Below are 15,768 nucleotides of genomic sequence, written 5' to 3' on the forward strand. Positions count from 1 at the left end.
TTGTAGTGGATTTGAGATGGAGCTCACACTACGCATACAAATTCTTTTTTGGTACTTCCAATCTGACTGTAGTAATGTTTTCAAGATTGGATTTTCTGCATGTTTTTGTATGGCTGGTTTATTTAATACAATAACAAATCTAGAGTTGTTTTAGATTGAGTATTTTATTGAGCATGTATTTGTTCATTTGTTGGTTATATATGTGGTTTTATTTGCTAAAGATATATTGTGTTTTCAGAAAACTTTTGGTAAGAAAGATTTGCCAAAATATCCATTCAGGATATTATAGTGGTATCAGACCATCAAACCTGCCATCTTGTTGGGTATAGTCAGAGGTTTCATTAGAACGTAGTTACAAAGATATAGATGGAATAATAGGTATTTGCAGTTCTAAATTCTGGATAAGAAAAGGAGCAAATTCACAGAATGTTATAAATTCTAGTTTATATTGTGTTGATTCTAAGCGATAAGAGTTTGATAGCAATTGAGATTACAGTCTTGTTTAACAAACCTAGCAGTGATTGGTGTGACTAGGAAAAGATTCATGTTTTAAGTCTTTGTAAGTGATACGAATATTTGTAGAACCTGTAAGCAATTTGAAGTTTGGTGCACCATATTAATTTTTTATTAAACTCCATGTAAGATTTGGCCTTTCATTTTAATATTATTATCGAGCTTCATACTTGGATTTGATAATAGCTTGGGGTTTAATTGGGGTTCATTTCCATTAACAAAAACAGGATTTAACGATTTCAGATATTATTGAGCTATGGTAGCTATTAAAGATTGTTGAAGACGGATAAATCTTAAACATAAGGTTTATATCATTTTTTTATATTATAGTATTGCCTTGTAAGAATTCTTGTTGGTTCTAACTCCAATTCTAGTGGATTGACATATTATCAAACACTTATCATGCAAGCTTTGATACCACTGTAAGAACCCCTATTGTTTCTAACTTGAGAAACACCAAACTGCTTTACCTTTTCAGATGTTTGACATTTTGTCAAACACTTGCATGAAACCTTTATCTCACTATCTTTTATTTCTAGATTGTATTTGCTTGCTTGAAATGATTTTAAATACCGTTTAAATGCTTGCAAATGATTACTGGGAAATCCAAGTAAAGAATTGGAACACAAAATCTTTTCTAACCATTTGAATGCATAAATATGATTTTTGACATGTTAAATATGCATCTACAAGCAATAGACATCTTTACAAACCATTGGCATGCAATCTAACTTATTAAATAGAGAACCTATAAATGTTGCTGGCATTTGATATATAGCAGTAGGAAGAAATAAGTCTCCATGCCAAACTCCAATAAATGGAAGCCAATGGTATAGACATTGCTAGCAGATGCAATGTTGCTATTGTAGAAAACCCAAACAAGGATCTATTAAGGAAATCAGTATAGGTTTATCCAAATTGTATCCTCTAAGATGTTGAACGAACAATATTCAAATGCTTTGCATCAATGGTTAATTTATTTATTTTTATAGAAGATTCCTCCACTCAAAACAAAGGAAAGTCATAAATCAGTCTCAAAAATTATTAATGCTCTTGGTATTTGTAATTTATAACACAAAATTCTAAGCAACTCGTTCCCATATCTTCAGGTCAATGTTGTAACAAACCAAGTAAATAATAGCAAAGACTTAGTTTCATATACGAAGGTATGAGTTAAAATATAATTCTGAATGAAAATATTGACAAAGAAAAAATGAATGACCAATAAATACCATATCATAAACTGGAGCTCCAAAGATGCTACCTCCACAAGCCAATTTAAAGACACAACTTTGACTTTGTGGATCTAGTGCATATACATTATGATCATGTGAACCACACCTGCAAATATTAAAAAGAAGACAATCTAAAAGTGTGGCAAAACTAAAATTGAATTGCAACTTAGCTTATACATTTGGTTGCATGTGCAATAGTTCACCAACTTGCATTTTGTGCTTGATGACCTTTCTACGGCCTAAGCGTAATATTCCTATGCCATATTTAGTTATAAGATTCCATATACAATATAGAGACTTTCAGTCAACATAGGACTGATCAGAGCAGAAGAAAAAGGCTTGTACAGCGTGCGGCACTCAAATTAGTCTCAAATTCCTTCTTAATGATCTTCAAAAAAATGTACTAAATTGCATAAAACCCTCCAACATACACCTCACACAAACTTAAAAAAGAGAGGTTAAGTATTTGTTGACTACTGTAAACAAATTACAAAAACTAAAATATGCAACTACAAAACAGAAATAACCTACCAAATTGACTAAAAAACTTGGAGCAACTGAGTAAGGACATGAAAGATACCAGATCAATCCTCTTGACTTATCAAGAATTGGCTGTGATTTTACCTGTAAAACAATCAATATATCAATTTGGCTGAAGATACTAAACATTTGTGTCTTCATATTTTTTTAGCTTTACAACTTAAAGAACACTCATAAATTTGATGTTAATTCTTGAAACCATTCTTCGATTACTAAGAAAGAAAAACATGATACTGATTTATATTCTCATATACATGATGAGAATTTCAAGAAAAGAAATGCTATGTAGTACTCAAATCAATCACAGTTGTATTCTTGAACGAACATTAACTCTTAAATGTGAAGGCCTCCAAACCTACACATACGAAATGAAAAGCAAGCTGTTCACTAGAGAAATAAAGGCAATTACCATGTTGAAAGTTACATGCACAATTCACTAAACAAGCAATGAGAACCTTCTCGAGTTTGCATATTTCACATAATGAGAATTTGTATTATCTCAATCTTTTTCAATTCTGATGCAGGAGAATCTTGGGTTTAGAACAATCTTGCATCAAACAAAAATGTTATGTTTCTAGTTTGTGTCAGATTGCTAATTTGTACAATCTTGAAGATCAATTCAGCGGTCCTTCGTACCTTCAATTTAGCATTTGCAATGATTAGAGTATATTCGGGACCTCTATTAGATCATGTTCCCAGGTTTGCAGCTTGTTTGGATCTATGCTGCTCGTGTTATGATTCATTCTCTCTCGGGCAGCATGTTGTAATGTCTCAAAGTGATTATGGGCTAAGAATGAGGTATATGGAAAAAGGATTGGGTCATATGGATAGATACCTGACAGATGGGAGGTGAAGGACGTTTGGAAATGTTGTTGTTTGTAGGGTATACAGGTCTTGGAAAAAAAACTGTACAATGATATCAGTGTCGTACAATGGGTTAAAAAGGCTTGGTGACCATAAGAGATGGTGGTCATACAATGGATGATGTCAAAGTTATACAGAATTACACCAAGTCGTACGGTGGTGTATTGGTGATGTACAATAGCTTGTGCATAGTGATGGAGAGGAGGACCGTATGAAGTATGGTGTGGTGTACAATGGCTAAGAATGATGTAACTTCACCATTCAACGAGAGATGATGCCAACCAAAAAATGTGCGATTGCAAGGATGACCAACATTGAATGCTAGATATATTAGAAAATATGCCACAATGCACTAGATATGTGTCAAACCCAAATAGATATGCAATTTGACACTGAAATTGAAATTATAATTGCAAACAAAGTTGGTGCTCAGATTCACCAAATCCAAGCAAGTAATCCAATAAGCAGAATAAGATAGGCCTAAAACCCACCCAAACTACACAGGCCAAGTAGGGAAGGTCTTTCACTTCCAAAATGGCAAACAATGGAAAAATTCAACAAAATTCACAAATACAATAAAAATAAATCAAGTCGCATGCTAAACAATCCAACCTGATGGACATATATAACCCATTATGAGAGAAACTAGGTGCCAACACATGACACGACAAACACCTACAAGTAAAAATAGAAATGGGCCCTGAGATATACCAAATCAATCAATCCCATATACAAAGTTTTGATATCTTATTAATTTTACGATGGAAACATCACAATCCTCCCATCCCAAAATTTTCTTTTCATCAAGTAAATACAACATTGGATGTTTTAAAATTTGTTCACCTTCACAAGTGGCATCATCGAATGAAAAGATATTTCCAATGTACTAGGAATTCCTTGATGATATGGTTCCTCAATTTTCTCTCTCAGATGTCAAGGATTTCGACAAGTTCCAAAGCCAACTTCCCTTCTTTGTTGAGAGGTGTTAGGTCAGCTAATACCATTATGTTTTGCCCTACCCTTTCTTCAAGCAAGATGCGTGGAAGACATTGTGGATGTGGCTTCCCTTCAATAGTTAACTTTGCCTATGTGTCAATTTATACATTATAGATCGTAAAGATGCGGCCTCGACTTTTCTTTGCCTCCTATAGTCAAGGATAACTATTTGTGCAGTCTAAGTCAGAGATATACCAGATCACCTACCTCAAAACTTCTCTCAATTTGATGCCTATCGACATACATCTTTTGTTGATTCTGTGCCCACTGGAGATTTTCCTTCAGGAACCTCAAAATGTCTTGTCCTTGTTGCCAGTTGTTTGCCCTTGGCGCACGACTATTGCCCAAAACTATGTCTACAAATGAGGGGGTTCATATCCGTAAAGTTCTTTAAAGGTTGTCATCCCAATCGACAAGTGGTAAGTGGTGTTGTAGCAGTGGTCTCCTAGATGTAGCCATTTGGTCCATTCCCTTTGTTGTGCTGAAACATAGTTGCAGAGGTACCCCTCTAGCCACTTCTTCACAATTTTTTTTGTCATCGGTCTGGAGGTTATAGCTGGTACTTGGCAACAAATCTGTCCTTGCAATACCAAAATAGTCCTGTCCAAAATGCGCTAAGACAATGACTGTCCCTGACACTTACTATGTTTTGTAGTAACTCGTACAAGCGGAAAACCTCTCTGAAAAATAAGTCCACCACTTGTGCAACCTGGAACTCAATGGAGATGGTGAAGAAATGTCCATACTTCGTCAACTTGTTGACCACCACAAAAATGCAATCTCTACCATTTACCTTTGGAAGTCCGGTGATGAAGTCCATGGAAAATCTATCCCACTTTTGTTCAAGCATTAGCACTGGTTGTAACAAGCCTGTAGGTAATTAGTGTTCGGATTTGTTTTGTTGACACATCACACATTCTCAAGCATATTACAAGACATCATTCTTAAGTCCCTTCCATGAAAATCTCTCCTTGACTTATCAATAGGTTTTAAGGAGTCTTGGGTGTCCTACCAGTGGTGAGGTATACATTTCCTTCAAGATTTTATGTGTCCTTATGCATTTAGGTACCAAGAATATCATGTTTGTGTGGTAGATGATGTCATCAACTACCTTGTATCGATTGTCCTAAATGTCACCATCCATTATCTTACATGCAAAAGTATTCTTGGAGTAGTCCAACAACAAGTGCGCCTTCCAATTAGCTAAATTTTGGGATAGTGAATAGATGGTTGGTTTTCTTGACAAAGCTTCTACCACAACATTATTCTTCCCTTTCATATATTCAATATCAAAGTCAAAGACTTGTATCTCACTTGCCGATTTTTGTTGTCTCTCATTTAGATCCCTCTATTCAAGAAAGTATCTCAAACTATTGTGATTGGTACAGACAACAACTTGGCACCCACTAGATATTGTCAAAACTTGGTCAGGGCGTGAACAATGGCCAACATTTCTTTATCATAGATGGAGTATAACTATTCATCCTAGGTGAGCTTTCGGCACTCAACAGCTATCGAGTGTCAATCCTGCATCCATACGGGGCCAATGCCCTCCCTGGAGACATCACACTCCAAGATGAAGGGTTGAATGAAATCGGGTAATGCAAGAACCGAATAAGTACTCATTGCCTCCTTCAATTTATCAAAGGTATGTTGTGCTCATTCACTCCACTGAAAAGAATCTTTCTTTGTCAAATCTATCAACAGTGAGCTGAGTTAAGAGAAACCATTTACAAACCTCCTATAGTAAATGCACAGTCTGAAGAATCCCCACAACTCTAAGAGAATTTTTGCCAGTGGCCAAGCAAGAATAGCCTGAATCTTTTCTTGGTGAACCTGCACTCCATATCTACTGACGACTTGCCTCGGATATAATATTTCTATCATTCCAAACTCGCACTTAGACTGCTTGGAGAATAATGATTGTGCCTCCATAATTTTGAGGACTTCATCTAAATGCCTCAAATGCTCTTCCTACATTTTATTGTAAATAAGAATGTCATCAAAATATACCAACAGGAACTTACGTAATTATTTGTTGAAGATGTGATTCATGTAGAACTGGAATGTAGTGACATTGGAAAGTCATCTTTTCCACATCTTGTTCTCACATGCGGATTTGATAATATCTTGAACAAAGATTTATTTTAGAAAAATAGATTGCACCATACAACTCATCTAATAGTTCATCGATCCTGTGAATAGGGTACTTGTTCTTGATTGTTTTCTTGTTCCACGCATGGTAGTCCACACACATGCGTAATGTACCATCCTGCTTTTTTACTAGTACCACTGATGATGCAAAGGGGACAGAACTAGGTCGTATCGATCCCTTGTTGAGCAGTTCTTGAATTGTCTTTTCGATCTCATCTTTAACTTTTTTGGGATGGTGGTACCGTATGGTGATGACTGGTTTGCTGCCATCTTCCTAATCGATGGTATGCTCAAAATCTTTGTTGAGAGGTATGCAACGTGGAATGTTGACAAAAACCCTATCATGTCTATCCAAAATGACCTGAAGCTCATCATTGTCATTGTACGCCTATAGCCCTTTTATTGGTTCTATCGAGACGAATGAATGTCATACCTAGGCAACATCGTCATATTGGAAGATGGTCTCCATTCGTCAGGCTAAAAGCTCCTCCGGACCCTCATTCGCCATCCCTCTAAGGGCAACCTTCTTCCCATCAACTATGAAGGAGAAGTCCATCCACTTGAAACTCAATGTATACTCGTGCAGGTTTTCCATCCATTGGATGCACAGAATGACCTCCATGTCATCTAGAAACACTATAAATCCTCTATCACCATGTGGTTGCCCATGGTAATACTCAATTGGGGAACTAGGTGTGTGCATGATAAGGGAGTTGCTCCAACCACCTTAACCTAGAAACACATACGTGCCTCTGTAGGTAAACCCCTTCACTTTAAAAGTGATGAGTTTATGAAATTGAATGTGGCTCTAGTGTCCAACATTACTATGACCCTCTGTCCTTGAAAGGTTCCTCGTACCCTGAAAATCACACATCTCAAGCTATCGACAAGAGCGATGGTGCCTCCCTGCCATACCAATGTAGCAATCCTCTCTATACAATATAAGCAAGCCTCTTTGGGAACCTCCTGTCAGTTATCTCCTTTGAGTGTTGAGTCATGTTCTTTGTCACAGTCTGGCATGACCTAAATGTAGTGTATATTTCTTTTTCCTGAGCACCTATGCCCTAGTTCCAACAACCCCTTACATTCGAAACATAGTAGACCATCTAAGTAGGCCACCTTGGTGGATGTCGAAGTCCTTCCACCAAGGCCAAGAGTGTCAAAGTCCCAGTCTTGGGCTTAGATTGGATGAGTTGAGGACCCCACTACAAATTTCCTACCATTCCTGTTATGATTAGATAATTAATTATTGGAGATGTAGGGAAGAGGGTATAAGGTTGTTGTCTAAGTAGACTGCCTTTGTGTATTTCAAAGCACTGCCACCAAGGTCAAGAGGGTCAAAGTCCCACTCTCGAGCTCTGGTTGGACAAGTTGAGAATCCCACTACAATCTTCCAACTATGCTATGCTAATCAACTATAGGGATGACACATACATAGAAAATATGGCAAAAATCCTACCAAGTAGACCACCTCACATGGATGTCTAAGTTTTGCGACCAAGGCCAAGAGGGCCAATGTTCTTCTCTTGGACTTAGCATGGGATTAGCTTGGTCAAACTTATCATGACTTGATCTCTAACTTTTCATAAGAATGATAATAGCATAGGAAATTGTATTTTAAATGTGTACATTATTTTTTTAAAATATATGTATGCACTTGTATTCCCTTCGTGATTCCATTGTTATAATCAAGAATATAATGAAAGAAAGAAATGTGTCTTAATCTAGAAGGGGATATCACATACATGCATGCACACACACATGTATGTGTGAATATATAGATAGATAGATAGATAGAGAGAATTTGAGCAATACAAATCCATAGATCCCATAGAACACCTGCATGCAAGAACCTATCAAGAAGAAGCAGAGACAAGAGAAGGCAAGGGTTTGGCTCTAAAAATATGCAACAATATATTTATCAGACTAAAGAATGAGTAAAATATACAATAGATCAATCCTTATATAAAGAGATTGTAAAACCTAAAAGAGAAACCCTAAGAGGTAAACATGCATTTAATAATTAATTTAATTATTAAATGGCTAATGCAAGTGCATAAAGTGAAATCTTAAGAAGGGAGTAAAATTAATTAAATTAATACTTTACTCACACACACCCTTGACATGAGCAACAATGCAAGAAGAAAAAAAAAGCAACTAAAATGCAGAAAGCAAACTTGGGTCCCAGCAACATGGCCTAATAAGGTACCCAGTCACAACCAAATCTCTACGAAATGGAGAAATAGGGAAAACCACATGGGAAAAACCCTAGTACAAAAAGAGATAGAAAGAAAGTACAAATGATATGTCTCAAGAGACTCTCTCAAAACCATAAGTACAATGAGATCCCCCGTGATAGAAGCTCAAGACTCCATAGCCCTGCAAAATGGTAGAACTCTTGTGTAGATGATTGAACCAATGTGGTTCCAATCTAGAAGAAACAAAGGCAGTGGGCAAAGGAGATGAAACCCTTATATTTAAAGTAAAGCTAGAAGTCCTAGTTGATGCTCAAAAGAGAATGCAAGAGAATCTTGTAATTAAAACTCCAATGGAGGTGGGTTGACAAGTGTGTTGAATATGTCATCTGAGGGGAGATGAATGTCCTCTAATATATCCTCAACAATTGCACTAGGTGGCTCGATAAATGGAGCTGCAATATTAGGCAATGTTGAAGAGTAATCCGGTGCAACATATGGAATCTGAATAGGGGGTGGAGGTGTAGAAGTCACAACACCGGTCTCAAGAACAACACAAGTTCAAGTGACCTAACTTTACCTCAATAGGTTCTCGTGAAGAAAGAGAGTGATTCTCTAATAGTAGACCAAAATGCGAGAGAGTACAAGTGGGAAGAATGATCAACAATCCTTGTAGCAACAATGTTGCCTATCTCACTATCTCTAATTTGCATTGAATCTCGTGTTAACTCAACTGTCTTCCCTGTTCCACTATGAGTAATCTGATAAATAGAGAGAAGGTTAGAGGACAAGGATGGAACACATAGTACATCACGAGATGAACCATCATCAATATAAATAGAATGTTGTTCACCATCAAAATGTGTGGAGTAGGAGAAGCCTCAAAGGAAGAGAAGATGCCATATGGTGTGAAGCACTTGAATCCAGTAGCCATCTAGAAGAATGTGGACTAGTAGTTGCACATAATGCATGACCCTTTCCCGTGGCTTGCCCATATGTCTATAATGATGATGAAGAAGCCCTATGAGAAGTACAAGGAATATCAATGTTTCTCTTATGAAGAAGAGCAGTCAAATCTAAAACCTGTTTTGCATATCCATCTATCTTCTTCTCATAGCAACATGACTCATCATGATTGGGCTTTTGACAGTAAGCATACTTCAGTATCTCTGTCTTTGATTTTTCTCCTTTAAGAGAAGGTGGGCCTAAAGAGAGCTAAGTACTAGAATCCATTAGAGGCTCGATAGGGTGAGATTTCTATTTCTTCTCCTTCTTTCCTAAGATGTGTGAGCTACCAATGCTTGATTCTTTGATCTTGTGAGAGAATCCAACTAAGAGAGCTTAGCTTGCTCTCGAGTCAAACAATCAAAAAAAACCTCAAAGGATGGCATGGTAAATCGAGGACCCAAAGCATCTTTGGTGGAATAGAAGGTAGAAGAAAAAATCTGAAAGTTCCCACAAAGCTTAGAAAGAATCAGGTAAATACACTTTGTGTCAATCTTGTTCTTCCCACAACCTTGTAACAAAGATATTTGTTGTTTGAATTTTATCAGGAAGTCTTCAATGGAGGGAAAAAAAAATAAGGTACAAGGGAGGTAAGCTCAGCCCCAATCTAAAGTACCCTGAACTCATTGATAGTACCAAATAAGTTCTTAAACCTAGCCCATATCTCTCAAGGGGTATTACACCCATCAAGATGAAACTGCAAATTGTCTAAAACATGTAAAGCAATCAACCCCATGGCCGCATCCATCATGTTCCTGTGTTGCATGACCTCAAAAGGCCTCTGTATTACTGGTTGCATTGCATTTAAACAAGACCACAACCCTTTTGAACAGAGAAGTTGTGTCATCAAGGCTTTCCATGTGTGATAATTGTGTGTGGTTAGAAGTTTTAGACAAGTGGAGGTCTTGACCATTTTTTTAGATATATTTTTTGATGAATTTCTGGTTCACTAATGTAAATGACAGAAACAAGACAAAAAACACCCCCACAATGCAAATAACCAAACCCTAGAAGCTAGATAGAAACCTTATACAAGAAAAAAACAAAATTGTTTCAGATGTGAATCATATGTACCTTGAAAGAATTTGAATGAAAAAAGCAAAGAATTTGGATAGCGCTCAAGGATAGCTTTTTGACGCTTTTTCTAAATTGAAAAATGGAGCCCGAATACAAAAGATATGCCTCCCGAAGTGCAAAAAAGAACTTTTGACTTTGACTATAAAAGCAAATATCAAAACGTCAAAACCAGAAGATCAAGCCTATACCATTGGATAAGTCTTGGAATCAGCTTGATGACGATAACTCGTTTGACTAGTTTCAACACCGTATGCTCAAGATATGGCAAAAAAACCATCAATTCCTTTTTATGACGAAAGAAATCACATGCATGATGGTTGAATGGCCATCAAATTTTAACTCCAGAATGATGACGTCAACACCTACGACAGCCTGCAATGTGTCAATACTTTTCTGATGTCCCTACCTGCATAAGTACTTTGCTAATGCAGGCGTTCTTTTGGGAAGTATAAAAAAAATTTGGAAAAGCTTTTTAAAAAGGACAAACTTTTTGAAACAACTTTTTTTTAAAATCATGATTTTTTTAAACAAAGCTTTAATTTGTGATTTTTTCCATAAAAACTAAATTGCCAACTCAAGAAGTGTGCCCAATTTGGGGGCAAATTTTTTTGGCCTCAGATTTCGACTACATCCAAATTGGATGTGCCATATGAGAAAGTAGGGTTTTTGGGCACTACGAGCTCAATGGTGAGGTTCATTTTTTCTCAAAGTGCACAAAAAATGAATCACCCCTTGTTGCAATAGAAAAATTTAAAATCACAAATCTGAACCACTCAAACCCTCGTTATTCTGATAGCTTCAAAAAACCCGATCAAGTTGCAATAGATCCGTCTCTGATACCATGTGGGATTTAAGCAATACAAATCCATAGATCCCGTAGAAACACCTACATGCAAGAACCTATCACAAAGAAGCAAAGACAAAGGAAGACAAGTGTTTGACTCTGAAAATATGCAAGACTATATTTATTAGACTAAAAGATGAGAAAAATATACAATGGATCAATCCTTATAGAAGCAAATAGTAAAACCTAAAAGGTAAACTTTAAGAAGTAAATAGGCATTTAACAATTAATTTAATTATTAAATGGCTAATGCAAGTGCATAAAGTGAAGTCTTAAGAAGGGAGTGAAATTAATTTAATTAATATAATTAAATTAATACTTTAACAATATATATATACACACACACACAATACTTTTGCATTAACAAACCCAAAAACCCAATTTCAAAATTGACATAATGGAAAATCGGGTTCTCAAACCTGAATCGGACCCTAAAACTGAATCAGCAACTAAGTGTTTTCCCCACAAAGTAATTATGGTTCTATAGAAATGTATAGTTTTGCTAATCTCCAAAAACAATCCTCTGATTCATAGATATTTTGTTGTTGGATGCCTGGTATGAAGTTCTAACATGATGCTTGAGCCTCTGAAGCAAAGTTCTACTTTTCTTCCTTCAGCCTATTTAGCCCAACTCTACCCCATGTTTTTTTGTCTTTCTAGGAGCTTTTCATATTGTATCGACTTATTTTTTGATATATTGATCATCATCTGATAGTGCAAACTCATTTGAAGCTATCAAATCACCATTTAATGTTATTCCTTTGATTACATTATTATGTCATCATTCCATTATAAAATTATATACTGATGCCAATCTTTTGTTAGTATACTTCTAAGTTCTCTGCATAGTTGTTAAAGATCATAGACTGAATGTGTGTGTTCAATTATTTTTCACTTACAAGAAAATCAACCAACATTTTAGTCATATTGTTGGATACAAATTATAAATATAAATCTAGCCCTACATATTTTCACAGAGGTGGATAATTGTATATTCTTTATTGCAAGATAAAACTACATACTTCGTAGAAAGAACTAATATCAACAAAAAGATTAAAAAGGGGTAAAACCACAGAAAAAACTACCTCGCCATCTGTCTGAAAGCTCCAAATGATTTTTCCAGTAAGAAATGCCAGAAAATATATTGCACCATTGTAACACCCAACCACCACCTGTGGTCAATTATAAATATTTACTTGCTGAAAGGTAGAAGTATAAAGCTGGATTCCAACCTCTGTTGGGAGTTTTATGATATAGGGCCCTAGGAGTAATTTATTATGAAACTCGTAAAACATATACAATAGAAAACCTCATTTTTTAATTCAAAGCATTTCAGTATTTAAGCACCTGACTAAAGTCATCTGTAACCGCAGCAGTACATTCAACTCGGCCTCCTAACTCAGCTTCCCATTGCACTTGACCACTTTAAAAAAATTAACAAAAACGTCAAGGATTCTATAGAAAATGTTAAAAGCTTGGCAGAGAAATCTTAAAACACCCAAAAGCATAACTTCAAGCTCCATAGAAAATGTCTCTCTGCAATACAAGATGTTAAAAGCAATTACTCTTAGAACTAAGCTCTCTTATCATGATCTGTGATTATTAAGTATTAAGCCTACCCAGTATTCTCCGACTTCATCCAACCATACAGTGCTTAACTAAGTTTATTCACATAATCAATTATGTAGTGAACTGCTTCTTAACTGAGAAGTTATGTTGGATACCAAAACCCCTAAAACAAACTGTACAATTTTTGTTCACATTAAAACATAGCTATGAGATTATTATTTTGTCATAACCCCATTTTAGGACTTCATTATATGTGATAAAATTTCAGATTGATTTGCAGTTTTGTATGTATTACAGGACTTATCCTGCCAGATTGAATGATAGTTACAATGGTTCGTGAGGCAATCAGTTAATATATCTGATCATGATGTTTCAAAATTCTTAACAGAAATTTGGTAAAGTATTTCTCTTATGTCGTTCTTTAAAATTTTTAGTGTGAATACTGCTGATTTCTGCATCTTTGCAGCAAACCTTTCCTACAAACATCACGAGTTTTAGGAGCAGAGATTGCAAATCAGTAAGTCTTTAACTAATTTGTGATTTTTTAAGACCCACAAGTAATTGTACGTTCAACTAGCGAAAGTTCAATCTCAAGTTTTTTATGAGTACTAGCAAAAAAAACGGTGTTTGACAACTTGACTTGACACACCAGCAATATATCAAAAATGCAGATTAAAAATTGGATTGAACACTACAATAAATTTATAAGAATTGCTTTTACCTCTTTAAAACTATGAAAATAATGTGCACCATGTGCACCATGAAGGTCTACATTTGGGCTAGGTGGCAGGGGCTTCACTCTCAACCCTGCCCTACATCACAGAAGGGTATGCACCTGATGTACTCCCTTGTAGCCTGCAAAGGGCAAATACTCTTAAATTTTAACCAAACTCATTTGATGAACCTTCTTTTTGTATTTTACATTAAATTTATGTTTCTGTCAAAATCTTATTTTTCAAAATAAATTACGGTTTTTGAAGTTGCCAAGCTTTGTCTGAAAATTTTAGAGTTTTTGAAGTTGTCAGGCTTTATTTTGTTTTGCCCAAGGCAGAAATGTTTGGCTTGTCCTGAACTCTCTAAGTCCAAGCATGTGAAGTTAGAAATGAAATTAAATGGATTTTGTGAACAAGTTCTCACCAAACTTTTCAATGGTATGTGGATTCTATGTCATTATTTGTCTTTGGTTTTAAACTCGATAGTTTGCATTATAGATTCAATTACTTTAGTATGGTAGCTACGTTTTTGGTTGCTAGTCTAGTTTTAGTATGATCTCTTCTTGGCAAACTAAGTCATGGTCTACTAGTAGTCTTTCGAGCCAAAGACTTTTCACTTAATAAGGTTTTTTATTGTTAATATCCTTTCTTAGGGTGTATTGTTTTGTTGGAAACCCCATGGAGTCTGGTTATCTCAAAGTTTGTTTGGGAAATTAGAGGCTTGTTTTGTTGTGCCCATTTAGGTTCATGGCATGTCAATGTGATCTAGCACTTGTGGAAGGCCAATGGCATGGTGGTTTTCAGAGTCTCATCTTCCAGGCAAGCATTGTCCCCCACTATTCTACCTCTGTGGCTTATTTTGTGGATGGTGATAGTGAGAAAAAGAAGTAAGAAAAGAATTAAATAAAAGGGAGGATAGAGAATAGACAGGGAATAAGTAGTGCATGTTTTAATATCAAATGGGAACTATGAAACTGCTTCGTTTGTGGAGACTCTGTTGCTTTTAGTGCTGAGTTGCTCGTTTTGGATTGCCTCTCTACAGAACAATTTTGGTGCAGAAGTTGTGCTTCACCAATCTTTCCATTAAAGGTTTCTTGGCATCAGTAGTTTTATTTGTTAAGCTTGTCTTTATTCTTTCTACTTGGCATTTTTCCGTGTTCAAACATTTTGTTTAATGGAATTTATGTTTAGTTTAAAAGAGTTATCGCTGTGAAAGCCAAACATTATCCTAATAATCACCCTTAAAATATAATTTTGAAATTTCACCAATGAAATTAACACATAAATTTGCAAATGAAAATGCAAATACGGTTATTCTTCTTTTACAAGTTCTGACTATGAATTCCGGTAAGCCTAACCTCTGTCCAAGGATCTGATTGATCTGCAATAAGACGTTGAGTTGATGTACTCTTCTAGTGTAATGATTCAATTTGCAAAACCACTGGTATATAAGTTTTCATGATGGGTATACACTTAACATGGAACTGCCTTCACAAGGAAAGAATTAAAAACTGTAAACTAATTAACTTGAAGTTTAAACAAGGTTGCACTACCCCATTCTCAGGTTCTCTTGTACTATTGTTGACACTGACCTTCTCCGTGTGAGCTGACTTGATCAAAAATAGCAATTCGATGTTACCAATGAGCTCAAATGGTTTAAAGAAGATATTTGACACTTTTAGATGTTATTTCCAGCTTCCATTGTGTTTTCCGAGATTCTTGGAGGAAGCATCTATTTTAAGCAAGTCTCCCAGTTGGGTCTAATTATTATCATTCACCATTTGTATCACTCCTATGCCATCAGTCTTTTATTCTAATGCCTTTTAATTATTTTCCACAATTTTGCTGTACTATTGGCCTACAATTTGTTAATTTCACTAAACTTTTCATTTTATTTAAAAATAAAATATTAGGTAGTTCAATATTATAGTTCGTTTGGAAAGAGAATGAGAAGTTTAAAATAATGAGAACCTGAAAAGTGACTTTAAGTGTCAGAAATGTTTTAAAAAAGAAATTAGAAAACTTTTTAGGATTGTAAGGCTTATTAGCTTAATAAAGTGATT

At 35.6% G+C, this 15,768-nt stretch overlaps 1 protein-coding gene across 3 annotated transcripts in view; it reads right to left on the reverse strand.

The window, feature by feature from the left end:
- Nucleotides 1-15,768, reverse strand: part of LOC149552253 (AMP-dependent synthetase and ligase family protein) — a 329,479-nt gene that overhangs the window by 159,499 nt on the left and 154,212 nt on the right. For all 3 annotated transcript variants that reach the window (XR_016352887.1, XM_089787778.1, XM_089787779.1), the window contains exons 7-10: nucleotides 12,771-12,846; nucleotides 12,509-12,595; nucleotides 2,329-2,372; nucleotides 1,746-1,854 (exon numbers count right to left, since the gene is read on the reverse strand). Coding sequence is in view for 2 of the 3 variants with exons in the window: in XM_089787778.1 (XP_089643904.1) it covers nucleotides 1,746-1,854; nucleotides 2,329-2,372; nucleotides 12,509-12,595; nucleotides 12,771-12,846 (316 nt within the window). In the remaining variant the exon portion in view is untranslated. The remainder of the gene's footprint in view (nucleotides 1-1,745; nucleotides 1,855-2,328; nucleotides 2,373-12,508; nucleotides 12,596-12,770; nucleotides 12,847-15,768) is intronic.

Source organism: Cupressus sempervirens, chromosome 6 (assembly GCF_028749045.1).
Source record: "Cupressus sempervirens isolate cs-2001-9-10 chromosome 6, ASM2874904v1, whole genome shotgun sequence".
NCBI lineage: Eukaryota > Viridiplantae > Streptophyta > Pinopsida > Cupressales > Cupressaceae > Cupressus > Cupressus sempervirens.